Raw genomic sequence first — 13,245 nt, 5'->3', positions numbered from 1 at the left:
TGTATGTTGCATGTAATATATATGTAGTATATATGTATGTTGCATGCATGTAGTATGTATGTTGTATATATGTATGTTGCATGCATGTGGTATATATGTAGTATGCATGTAGTATATATGTAGTATGCATGTAGTATGTATGTATGTTGCATGCATGTAGTATATATGTAGTATGTATGTTGCATGTAATATCTATGCAGTATATATGTATGTTGCATGCATGTAGTATATATGTAGTATGTATGTTGCATGTAGTAGATATGTTGTATATATGTATGTTGCATGCATGTAGTATATGTTGTATATATGTAGTATGCATGTTGCGTGTAGTATATATGTTGTATGTATGTTGCATGCATGTAGTATATATGTTGTATGCATGTTGCATGTGGTATATGTATGTTGCATGCATGTAGTATATATGTTGTATGTATGTATGTTGCATGCATGTGGTATATATGTAGTATGCATGTAGTATATATGTGGTATATATGTAGTTTGCATGTTGCATGCATGTGGTATATATGTAGTATGTATATATGTTGCATGCATGTAGTATATATGTAGTATGCATGTTGCATGCATGTAGTATATATGTTGTATGTATATTGCATGCATGTAGCATATATGTGGTATATATGTAGTATGCATGTTGCATTCATGTAGTATGTATGTTGCATGCATGTAGTATATATGTAGTATGTATGTTGCATGTAGTATATATGTATTATATATGTATGTTGCATGCATGTAGTATATATGTGGTATATATGTAGTATGCATGTTGCATGCATGTGGTATATATGTAGTATGTATGTTGCATGCATGTAGTATATATGTATGTTGCATGCATGTAGTATATATGTAGTATGCATGTTGCATGCATGTAGTATATATGTAGTATGTATGTTGCATGTAGTATATATGTATTATATATGTATGTTGCATGCATGTAGTATATATGTGGTATATAAGTAGTATGCATGTTGCATGCATGTGGTATATATGTAGTATGTATGTTGCATGCATGTAGTATATATGTATTATGCATGTTGCATGTAGTATATATGTATGTTGCATGCATGTAGAATATATGTAGTATGCATGTTGCATGCATGTAGTTTATATGTTGTATGTATGTTGCATGCATGTAATATATATGTGGTATATATGTAGTATGTATGTATGTTGCATGCATGTAGTATATATGTATTATGCATGTTGCATGTAGTATATATGTATGTTGCATGCATGTAGTATACATGTAGTATGCATGTTGCATGCATGTAGTATATATGTTGTATGTATGTTGCATGCATGTAGTATATATGTGGTATATAAGTAGTATGCATGTTGCATGCATGTGGTATATATGTAGTATGTATGTTGCATGCATGTAGTATATATGTATTATGCATGTTGCATGTAGTATATATGTATGTTGCATGCATGTAGAATATATGTAGTATGCATGTTGCATGCATGTAGTTTATATGTTGTATGTATGTTGCATGCATGTAATATATATGTGGTATATATGTAGTATGTATGTATGTTGCATGCATGTAGTATATATGTATTATGCATGTTGCATGTAGTATATATGTATGTTGCATGCATGTAGTATACATGTAGTATGCATGTTGCATGCATGTAGTATATATGTTGCATGCATGTAGTATATATGTGGTATATATGTAGTATGCATGTTGCATGCATGTGGTATATATGTAGTATGTATGTATGTTGCATGCATGTAGTATGTATGTAGCATGTATGTAATATGTATGTAGTATGTATTCCGCTCAGACCCCCGGACAGTCGGTACAGACCACCGGCAGGCCGGCACAGCCCCCCGGCAGGCCGGTACAGGCCCCCGCAGCCTGCACAGACCCCCGGACAGTCGGCACAGCCCCCCGGCAGTCCGCACAGACCCCCGGGCAGTCGGCACAGACCCCCGGGCAGTTGGCACAGACCCCCGGCAGGCCGGTACAGACCCCCGGGCAGTCGGCATAGACCCCCCGGAAGGCCCGAACTGACGGCGCATCATGATGACGTCATTTCGGCAGCCAATCAGAGCCACAGCAGTGGCTCTTTGCATTATGGGAACTTCCAATTCCGATATCCGATATTGAAAAAATATCGGTACTCGGTATCGGAATTCCGATACAGCGAATATCGGCCGATACCCGATATTTGCAGTATCGGAATGCTCAACACTAGTAGTATGTATGTATGTTGCATGCATGTGGTATATATATAGTATGCATGTAGTATATATGTTGTATATATGTAGTATGCATGTTGCATGCATGTAGTATATATGTATGTTGCATGCATGTAGCATATATGTGGTATATATGCAGTATGCATGTTGCATGCATGTGGTATATATGTAGTATGTATGTATGTTGCATGCATGTAGTATGTATCATGTATGTAGTATGTACGTAGCATGTATGTAGTATGTATTTTTTACTGTCCCATCATTGGCTAGTGTGTCAATCACCGTCATGGTAGCAGGCATCGGCACAGCCCCCCGGTAGGCCGGCACAGCCCCCGGCAGGCCGGCACAAACCCCCGGCAGTCTGCTCAGACCCCCGGACAGTCGGTACAGACCACCGGCAGGCCGGCACAGCCCCCCGGCAGGCCGGTACAGACCCCCGAAGCCTGCACAGACCCCCGGACAGTCGGCACAGCCCCCCGGCAGGCCGGTACAGACCCCCGGCAGTCCGCTCAGACCCCTGGACACTCGGTACAGACCACCGGCAGGCCGGCACAGCCCCCCGGCAGGCCGGTACAGACCCCCGCAGCCTGCACAGACCCCCGGACAGTCGGTACAGACCACCGGCAGGCCGGCACAGCCCCCCGGCAGGACGGTACAGAACCCCAGCAGTCCGCACAGACCCCCAGGCAGTCGGCACAGACCACCGGGCAGTCGGCACAGACCACCGGCAGGCCAGCACAGCCCCTCGGAGGCCGGTACAGACCCCCGGCAGTCCGCACAGACCCCCGGGCACTCCGCACAGACCCCCGGGCAGTCGGCACAGACCCCCGGCAGGCCGGTACAGAACCCCGGGCAGTCGGCATAGACCCCCCGGAAGGCCCGAACTGACGGCGCATCATGATGACGTCATTTCGGCAGCCAATCAGAGCCACAGCAGTGGCTCTTTGCATTATGGGAACTTCCAATTCCGATATCTGCTATTGAAAAAATATCGGTACTCGGTATCGGAATTCCGATACAGTGAATATCGGCCGATACCCGATATTTGCAGTATCGGAATGCTCAACACTAGTAGTATGAATGTATGTTGCATGCATGTGGTATATATGTAGTATGCATGTAGTATATATGTTGTATATATGTAGTATGCATGTTGCATGCATGTAGTATTTATGTATGTTGCATGCATGTGGTATATATGTAGTATGTATGTATGTTGCATGCATGTAGTATGTATGTAGCATGTATGTAGTATGTATGTAGCATGTATGTATTTTTTTTTTTTTTTACATTCAACACATTAGCCGGATGATGGGACTACTACTGTCCCATCATTGGCTAATGTGTCAATCACCATCATGGTAGCAGGCATCGCCTGATGGGACTTGTAGTCCCATCGGACGATGCCTGCACAGACCCCCGCAGCCTGCACAGCCCCCCGGCAGGCCGGTACAGACCCCCGCAGCCTGCACAGACCCCCGGACAGTCGGCACAGCCCCCCGGCAGGCCGCTCAGACCCCCGGACAGTCGGTACAGACCACTGGCAGGCCGGCACAGCCCCCCAGCAGGCCGGTACAGACCCCCAGCAGTCCGCACAGATCCCCGGGCAGTCGTCACAGACCCCTGGCAGGCCGGTACAGAACCCCGGGCAGTTGGCATAGACCCCCCGGAAGGCCCGAACTGACGGCGCATCATGATGAAGTCATTTAGGCAGCCAATCAGAGCCACAGCAGTGGCTCTTTGCATTATGGGAACTTCCGATTCCGATATCCGATATTGAAAAAATATCGGTACTCGGTATCGGAATTCCGATACAGCGAATATCGGCCGATACCCGATATTTGCAGTATCGGAATGCTCAACACTACTCATAAACCAATGCTGATATGGAGTTAAACAGTTATTCTCATTGAGATAAATCAGAATAACATCACTCAGAAACCCTTCAAATATTTTACCAACAATAGAGGTTAGACTTACTGGCCTATAATTTCCAGGTTCACTTTTAGAGCCCTTTTTGAATATTAGTACCAGATTTGCTATGCGCCAGTCCTGTGGAATAGACCCCATCACTATACAGTCCCTAAATATAAGAATAATGGTTTCTCTATTACCTTACTTAGTTCTCTTAGTACTCGTGGGTGTATGCCATCCGGACCCTGAGATTTATCTATTTTAATCTTATTTAGCCGGTTTCGTCCCTCTTCTTGGGATAGATTGGTGACCCTTAATATAAGGTTTTCGTTGTATCTCGGCATTTCACCTTCACATTCTTTCCCTCTCTACTTTTGAAGTCAAGAAACTGGTTCCAGAAGAAAATGCACAATTAGCATATCAGCACACATCAATAGGCAAAGATAAACACACACTATGTTATATGGTACATCAGCTTGCAAGTCTGTCTTCTTGACCCACCAGAAATCAACACTTAAATCCAATATACAGATAAAAAGTCAATTCTTCTTGGTTTGCAAAAACAGTCATCTGGGTAATTAAGATATACTTTGGTTTCTTCACATTGCTCCCCCATCCTAATTAGCCAGACGTGATAGTTTTCCGATCATCCAGTTTCCTTAGAGCATATTCCATGTCCTCCTTCCGAAAATAAACTCCACACGTAATTGAAGAGTAACAACTGATATCCATTCAGTCCAGGCATGGCTTCCTCCGCATTCTAAAGTTCCTGGATTAAATCCCATTCCATCTGTTGAAGCTGGAACATCTCCTGTAGTTTCCGTTTTTTGTTGAGGTCATATATCCACTCTGGTCTTTTTCCCAAGGCCGAATCTTTATCCACATCCACATCCTTATGGATGCATGTGCAGTCAATGTTATTGATAATAATTGATTATTGCAAACAGTCTTACCAATTTTTGTATAATGGTTTTTCCTGGCTGACTGTCCCGTCCCTTCTACTGTCTCTAGTTTGGAAAAAAGAGAGTACAAAAGCAAGGGAGGAACTCATCACTGCAGGATAGCAGGTTGCTAAAGGTTTATTTTTAGTCTGTAACTGTGGAGAAACATGGGTCTGCATAGGAGCTATAGGAACAAACCATCTACATTACTAATATATTGTTCCTCTTTTCATTGATCAAATTTACATATATCCCTCATACCCTTCTTGTTTATTTGGATTCAAAACTGTTCTCTCTCTCCCTTAGGACTTGGTTGCTTGGGTCACCGTTGGGTTCCTTCACATTCCACACTCTGAGGACCTTCCAAACACGGCCACTCCAGGGAATGCTGTGGGATTCTTACTAAGGCCCTTTAACTATTTTGATGTCGACCCTTCTGTGCATTCACCAGATGGAGTTTATTTCCAAAGTGAAGACGACTATGGGTCTTGTGAAGTGAACCATATTGCCTGTGTATCTAAGAATGCACCATGTGCACCCAACATTCCTCCTTTCACATATGAAGGTTTCAAAAGTCTGGTGAATTTATAATGAAAGCTAATTATGTGTACTGTTTCTTAGCACTGGCATTTGTATAAACTCCTGTATAAGTGGAGTTTTATAATCTCATGTATGTAAAGTTTTTATCATAATGACCATCTTTGAAGGAATTGTCATGATCGTCAGCAGAATCATTCATCAAAACTAAATCATACATCATGAAATGGGTGTTTTAGGGTAAAATGTTAAATTCTAGTATATTACAAGATTATAATGGTATACGTTACTTTACAGTTTTGAGAGTTCAACACAGATAGCGACTCAACAGAGGAGACAAATATTCTAGAATGAGGTTAGGTCATGGATTTAGAGGATTATAGTCAAAAGGATTGACAAAGGCACTTTATCCAGTCTACATATGTATTTTTAAAGGTTATTTCTATCTTTTAAACTTATTGTATATCAAAAGGATATGCCATAAATGTATGCTAGATGGCAGACCCACCACTGGAACACACAATTATCTTGAGATTGGCTTAACATGCTGTTTTAGGAGAAGTACATGTGTATACATGGTTCTATTTATATATTTGTATGGAAGAATGGAGAAATTAGTCAAGACAAAAGAGCTGGTCTTTTGCTCCTCTGGCAGTGACATATGAAGAGTCACCACGCTCAGGATAGATGAAGTTTCCAGCGGTAGGACTCCCATCTATCATACATTTAGGGCATATCAGGAAGAATGGGAATACATGTTCAAGGAACTGTTCCCAAAGCTTACATGCTGGCATATGGAGTTCTTTTGGCTCTGTAGAACAATGCACAATGTCTTCTTCGTCCAAAGCAATCTCCATCGTACAGCAGGACATTAGTTTGATATATGATTTTTCCAAAAAAACATAGAGGCCCAAATTAAGTATTTTCGTTTTTTAAGTGAATAACATTAGTCTAAGTCAGGGGTCCTCAAACTTTTTAAACAGGGGGCCAGATCACGGTCCCTCGGACCATTGGAGGGCCGGAATATAGTTTAAAAAAAATTATGAATATATTCCTGTGCACACTGCACATATTTTATTTAGAAGTAATAAAACAAAAATAGGAACAAATACGATATTAAAAATGAAGTTAAATCATCAAACTTACCGATTTTTTGGGTTCTTCGAATATCCTACACTTCGAGTCAATTTTTTCTCTTTCTTGATATCATTGTTTCCTAGGGATTCAAAATTGCTATTAGTAAAATACCAACATATATACAGCGCTACAAAAACAATATACCAACAATAAAATTGCCCACACAGAGACATACAAACTGCACTGCCCATCAATGCAGCCTGATCAGTGCCCATCAATGCAGCCTGATCAGTGCCCATCAGCGCAGCCTGATCAGTGCCCATCAGCGCAGCCTGATCAGTGCCCATCAGCGCAGCCTGATCAGTGTCCATCAGCGCAGCCTGATCAGTGCCCATCAATGCAGCCTGATCAGTGCCCATCAATGCAGCCTGATCAGTGCCCATCAATGCAGCCTGATCAGTGCCCATCAATGCAGCCTCACCAGTGCCCATATTGGTGGAACTCCACTTTTACCTCAGGCTCAGACTGGTGTGGTGCAAGAATCCCCAATAGGCAGCATTGGTCCCTAAAAGACAGGTAAATGTCACCAATAGGCAGCATACGTCTCCAATAGGCAGGTAAATGTCCCCAATAGATAGCACAGGTCCCCAATAATCAGCACAGGTCCCCAATAGACAGGTAAATGTCCCCAATAGGCAGCGTAGGTCCCCAATAGGCAGGTAAATGTCCCCAATAGGCAGCACAGGTCCCCATTAGGCAGCACAGGTCCCCAATAGGCAGGTAAATGTCCCCAATAGGCAGCACAGGTCCCCAATAGGCAGGTAAATGTCCCCAATAGGCAGCACAGGTCCCCAATAGGCAGGTAAATGTCCCCAATAGGCAGCACAGGTCCCCATTAGGCAGCACAGGTCCCCAATAGGCAGGTAAATGTCCCTAATAGGCAGCACATGTCCCCAATAGGCAGGTAAATGTCCCCATTAGGCAGGTAAATGTCCCCAATATGCAGCACAGGTCCCCAATAGGCAGGTAAATGTCCCCAATAGGCAGCACAGGTCCCCAATAGGCAGCACAGGTCCCCATTAGGCAGCACAGTTCCCCAATAGGCAGGTAAATGTCCCCATTAGGCAGCACAGGTCCCCATTAGGCAGCACAAGTCCCCAATAGGCAGGTAGATGTCCCCATTAGGCAGATAAATGTCCCCAATAGGCAGCACAGGTCCCCAATAGGCAGGTAAATGTCCCCAATAGGCAGCACAGGTCCCCATTAGGCAGCACAGGTCCCCAATAGGCAGGTAAATGTCCCCAATAGGCAGCACATGTCCCCAATAGGCAGGCAAATGTCCCCATTAGGCAGGTAAATGCCCCCAATAGGCAGCACAGGTCCCCATTAGGCAGCACAGGTCCCCAATAGGCAGGTAAATGTCCCCAATAGGCAACACAGGTCCCCATTAGGCAGCACAGGTCCCCAATAGGCAGATAAATGTCCCCAATAGGCAGCACAGGTCCCCAATAAGCAGGTAAATGTTCCCATTAGGCAGGTAAATGTCCCCAATAGGCAGCACAGGTCCCCATTAGGCAGCACAGGTCCCCAATAGGCAGGTAAATGTCCCCAATAGGCAGCACAGGTCCCCATTAGGCAGCATAGGTCCCCAATAGGCAAGGCAGCACAGGTCCCCATTAGGCAGGTAAATGTCCCCAATAGGCAGCACAGGTCCCCTATAGGCAGGTAAATGTCCCCAATAGGCAGCACAGTCCCCACTAAGCAGCACAGGTCCCCATTAGGCAGGTAAATGTCCCCATTAGGCAGCACAGGTCCCCATTAGGCAGCACAGGTCCCCAATAGGCAGGTAAATGTCCCCATTAGGCAGCACAGGTCCCAATTAGGCAGCACAGGTCCCCAATAGGCAGGTAAATGTCCCCATTAGGCAGGTAAATGTCCCCATTAGGCAGCACATGTCCCCATTGGGCAGGTAAAAGACCCCAATAGGACCCGGCATTAAAAAAAAAAAAGTACTCACCTATGTCCCCCGCTGCTCTGAAGAGGCGCCCGCTCATCTCAGTCTTCTTCCTGCACAGACACACAGGCGGCGTGACGTCATCAGGCCGCGCAGGCGGCGTGATGACAATCACGCCGTCTGTGTGCACTGTGCTCTGCTGCATACGGAGGGCTGCGTAACGCCTTTCCTGGGTGCCTCGTCCCGCCCGCGATCACAGGGTCCGCCGGCATTGAACTGCAGTGCAGTTCATGAGTTCAATGTCGGCCTGGCGGGGGGCCAGATAAAAGTCCTTGGCGGGCCGCATGTGGCCCGCGGGCCGCAGTTTGAGGACCCCTGGTCTAAGTGCTGTCCATTTTTTCACAGACAGCACTCGGACTGAAAATATGATCATGTGAACCTACACTTTGCTCCTTTTTTCTGAAGTTAAAAGGATTCTAAGATAATGAAGAATTGAAGCCATAGCTAGTACTCACTTTCATTTAATTCAGTGGACAGAAAAATGTGGACGCAATAATTGTTAAGAATTATGCATTTTGTAAAACTATTTCATCATACTCCATATTTACAATAAATAGAAGGTACTGTTGAAAAAAAATGTTTTACTTTTTGTTGGTTTTGCTTTCCTTTTGTTTTTAGTCCTGTCTCCAGTAATCTTTACATGGTATAAACCAAAGAGAATAAATACTCAGCCATAAGGAATATTCATAGAAAATACACTGCTCAAAAAAATAAAGGGAACACTTAAACAACAGAATATAACTCCATGTAAATCAAACTTCTGTGAAATCAAACTATCCACTTAGGAAGCAACACTGTTTGACAATCAATTTCACATACTGTCGTGCAAATGGAATAGACAACAGATGGAAATTATTGGCAATTATCAAGACACCCTCAATAAAGTTGTGGTTCTGCAGGAGGGGACCACAGACAACATCTCAGTCCCAATGCTTTCTGGCTGATATTTTGGTCACTTTTGAATGTTGGTTGTGCTTTCACACTTGTGGTAGCATGAGCCGGACTCTACAACCCACACAAGTGGCTCAGGTAGTGCAGCTCATCCAGGATGGCACATCAATGCGAGCTGTGGGAAGAAGGTTTGCTGTGTCTGTCAGCGTAGTGTCAAGAGGCTGGAGGTGCTTCCAGGAGACAGGCCAGTACACCAGTAGATGTGGAGGGGGCCTTAGGAGGGCAACAACCCAGCAGGACCGCTACCTCTGCCTTTGTGCAAGGAGGAACAGTAGGAGCACTGCCAGAGCCCTGCAAAATGACCTCCAGCAGGCCACAAATGTGTATGTGTCTGCACAAACAGTTAGAAACCGACTCCATGAGGATGGTCTGAGTGCCCAACGTCTACAGATGGGGTTGTGCTCACAGCCCAACACCGTGCAGGATGCTTGGCATTTGCCACAGAACACCAGGATTGGCAAATTCGCCACTGGCGCCCTGTGCTCTTCACAGATGAAAGCAGGTTCACACTGAGCCCATGTGACAGACGTGACAGAGTCTGGAGACGCCATGGAGAAGGATCTTCTGCCTGCAACATCCCTCAGCATGACCGGTTTGGCAGTGGGTCAGTAATGGTGTGGGGTGGCATTTCATTGAAGGGCCGCACAGCCCTCCATGTGCTCGCCAGAGGTAGCCTGACTGCCATTAGGTACCGAGATGAGATCCTCAGACCTCTTGTGAGACCATATGCTGGTGCAGTTGGCCCTGGGTTCCTCCTAATGCAGAACAATGCCAGACCTCATGTGGCTGGAGTGTGTGAGCAGTTACTGCAAGATGAAGGCATTGAAGTTATGGACTGGCCCGACCGTTCCCCAGACCTGAATCCGATTGAGCACATCTGGGACATCATGTCTCGCTCCATCCACCAACGTCGTGTTGCACCACAGACTGTCCAGGAGTTGGTGGATGCTTTAGTCCAGGTCTGGGAGTAGATCCCTCAGGAGACCATCCGCCGCCTCATCAGGAGCATGACCAGGCATTGTAGGGAGGTCATACAGGCATGTTGGAGGCCACACACACTACTAAGCATCTTTTCCTTGTCATGAGACATTTCCACTGAAGTTGGATCAGCCTGTAATTTGATTTTCCACTTTGATTTTGAGTATCATTCCAAATCCAGACCTCCATGGAATATTCATTTTGATTTACATTCATAATTGTTATGTTTTATTGTTCTGAACACATTCCACTATGCAATGAATACAAATTTACAACTGGAATATTTAATTCAGAGATATCTAGGATGTGGTATTTTAGTGTTCCCTTTATTTTTTGAGCAGTGTATGTAGGAAAGACTACAAAACACAGGCACATTACTTATTCCTTCCAAAGACCATAGTAAGGACCAGGGGGCACTCAATACGGGAGGAAGAAAGGCGATTCCGGCGGCTTAATAGGAAAGGGTTCTTTACAGTTAGAGCAGTCAGACTGTGGAATGCCTGACCACAAGAGGTAGTAATGGCAGACACTATGACAACTTTTAAAAAAGGGTTGGATGATTTCCTTGATACACATAACATTGTGGGCTATAATTAAATTAGTGAAAAAATGTACAGTTGGTGGAGAAAGATTGAACTTGATGGACCTAGGTTTTTTTTCCACCTATGTAAATATGTAACTGTAGAATTTTGCAGGAACTTAGGATGTCACCACGGACAGGAGACAGATCAAGAGTAAAAGTATTTATTAAACAGGGAATGCCCTCCACGCAGGGAGTGAGGGATTGTAGGGTGATGGTAAGGAAAGTGGCAGAACTGAGATAGTGGCAGGGTAGGTCAGGGACGAACGAAAGTTCAGTAATAAAGAGGTGAACTTATCAGTCTGTAGTCTTCTTGGGCAGCCCCTTGGGGTTCCAACGGTGGCACCGACAACAGTGGCACGTGACATCTTGGTGAGGTCTCTAATAGGCGGGGATCCAACAGTGGCACTGGCAACAGCAGCATGGGATGTCATAGGCTGGTTTCACACTTGCGTTTTTTTGCGCTTGTTTTTTGCGCAAAAAAACGCATGCTTTTTTTTCCTATACTTTACATGGGAGCGCATACACATACGTTTGTACGCGTTTGCATGTGCATGCGTTTTTTTGTAGTGTGCGCTCGGGCGCACAAAATGCATCTTGTTGCATTTTTTGTGCATCCAACTTGTCCCAAAAAAACGCATGCGCACACAATGCATTTTTTTCACCCAAACACCCATTATAGTCTATGGGTGCGCTCACGTGCGCATGGTAATGCGCACGTCTGCAAAAAAACGCATGCTTTTTAAAAAAAAAACATGCTCAAAACCGCAAAAAAACGCACACAAACGCATGATGCGTTTTTTATGTGCGTTTGCACTGTGCACGGTGCGCAGCGCAAAAAATGCAAGTGTGAAAGTAGCCGTAGCGAAGTCTCTGAGAGGCAGGAAGATTTCCCATGCTTAAACGTGTCTAGCACGGTACTGAGTCCAGTGCGAGGGACCGCCGGAATGGGACATCGCTCCACGGTGTACACAAGTCCTCCGCTATGGGGCTTTGGCCTAGTCACCTGCTCCTCACTGCGCTGCGCACGTGTTACAGTCTCTCTCTGCTAAGTTGAGTCACCTCCTGGCGTGACGGGTGGCGGTACGCTGTCAGTCTGTTGTCCACCTCCAGTGGACCTATATGTAAGGGGTCTGTCAAGTATGCAGTCACTCTTGGGCAGCGCGTGTGCGGTACTCACTGTCTCATAGTGTACGGCACCTGGCTTAGCTCGGAACGGCTTCACACAGCTCTGCTCTGCCGGCACGGCTCTGCTCTGCTGTTTCAACTCTTAACTTCTGGCACGGCTCTGCTGGCACGGCTTATCACCCCAGCACTACAGCTCTTATCCTGGACAGCAGCAGCATGGCCTATCACAGGCCCAGCACTCTCAGGTGGGGGAAGCAGAGCGCACTGCTTACCACATAAATATTATGTTTATCCCTCTCCCATAATGATAGTTCTGCTTTATGTCACTTATCTATTGCATTTTTTCTGTGCTGTGTTGTGCATAAATACTGTATGTGATTCTTCAGATTTTGTATTAGTCAATGCCTGATGAAGAGACCTGAGTAGTCTCGAAAGCTTGCAATGTGTTACCATCTTTTCAGTTAGCCATTAAAAGGTATCAACCACTGAGGACTCTCAATTCTGAATATTTTTCTATCTACTGGCTAACACGGTACAAAGATATACATCTTTCCTGCACATAATAATAGTAATGCACAGAGGCGTTGAGTATACTTTACTTAATCAAAGAAAAATCATCCATGGCGTGTTTTCTTTGATAGGTAAGGTATGCTCCGAGCCACTGTGCATTACTATCATTATGTGAACTTTTTCTTGGATGTGGAAAAAAAAAATTCTCCACATTTGTTGGATATGTTATGTGAAACTACCCTTTTATTTATGACCTATTCTTAGGTTGCAAATACCAAATCAGTGGCGGTCCAAGAACCTGACACTTTTATTAGTCAGCTTTTGCCAGCTCTGACAGCAGCCGAAAGTGAACAGCGTACAAACCAGAACACCACCACACCATCACATT

General features: G+C 44.8%; 1 protein-coding gene across 1 annotated transcript in view; it reads left to right on the top strand.

The window, feature by feature from the left end:
- LOC141075531 (amine oxidase [copper-containing] 3-like) overlaps positions 1-12,834 on the top strand; it is a 111,945-nt gene extending 99,111 nt beyond the window's left edge. The window contains exon 4 of the mRNA XM_073562623.1: positions 5,389-12,834. Coding sequence (XP_073418724.1) covers positions 5,389-5,673 — 285 coding nt within the window. The 3' untranslated portion in view covers positions 5,674-12,834. The remainder of the gene's footprint in view (positions 1-5,388) is intronic.
- The last annotated feature ends 411 nt before the right edge of the window (positions 12,835-13,245 follow it).

This window comes from Dendrobates tinctorius, unplaced genomic scaffold (genome assembly GCF_039654945.1).
Source record: "Dendrobates tinctorius isolate UK_male_01 unplaced genomic scaffold, ASM3965494v1 ptg000360l, whole genome shotgun sequence".
Classification (NCBI taxonomy): domain Eukaryota; kingdom Metazoa; phylum Chordata; class Amphibia; order Anura; family Dendrobatidae; genus Dendrobates; species Dendrobates tinctorius.
This window is presented reverse-complemented; position numbering and strand designations above follow the sequence as displayed.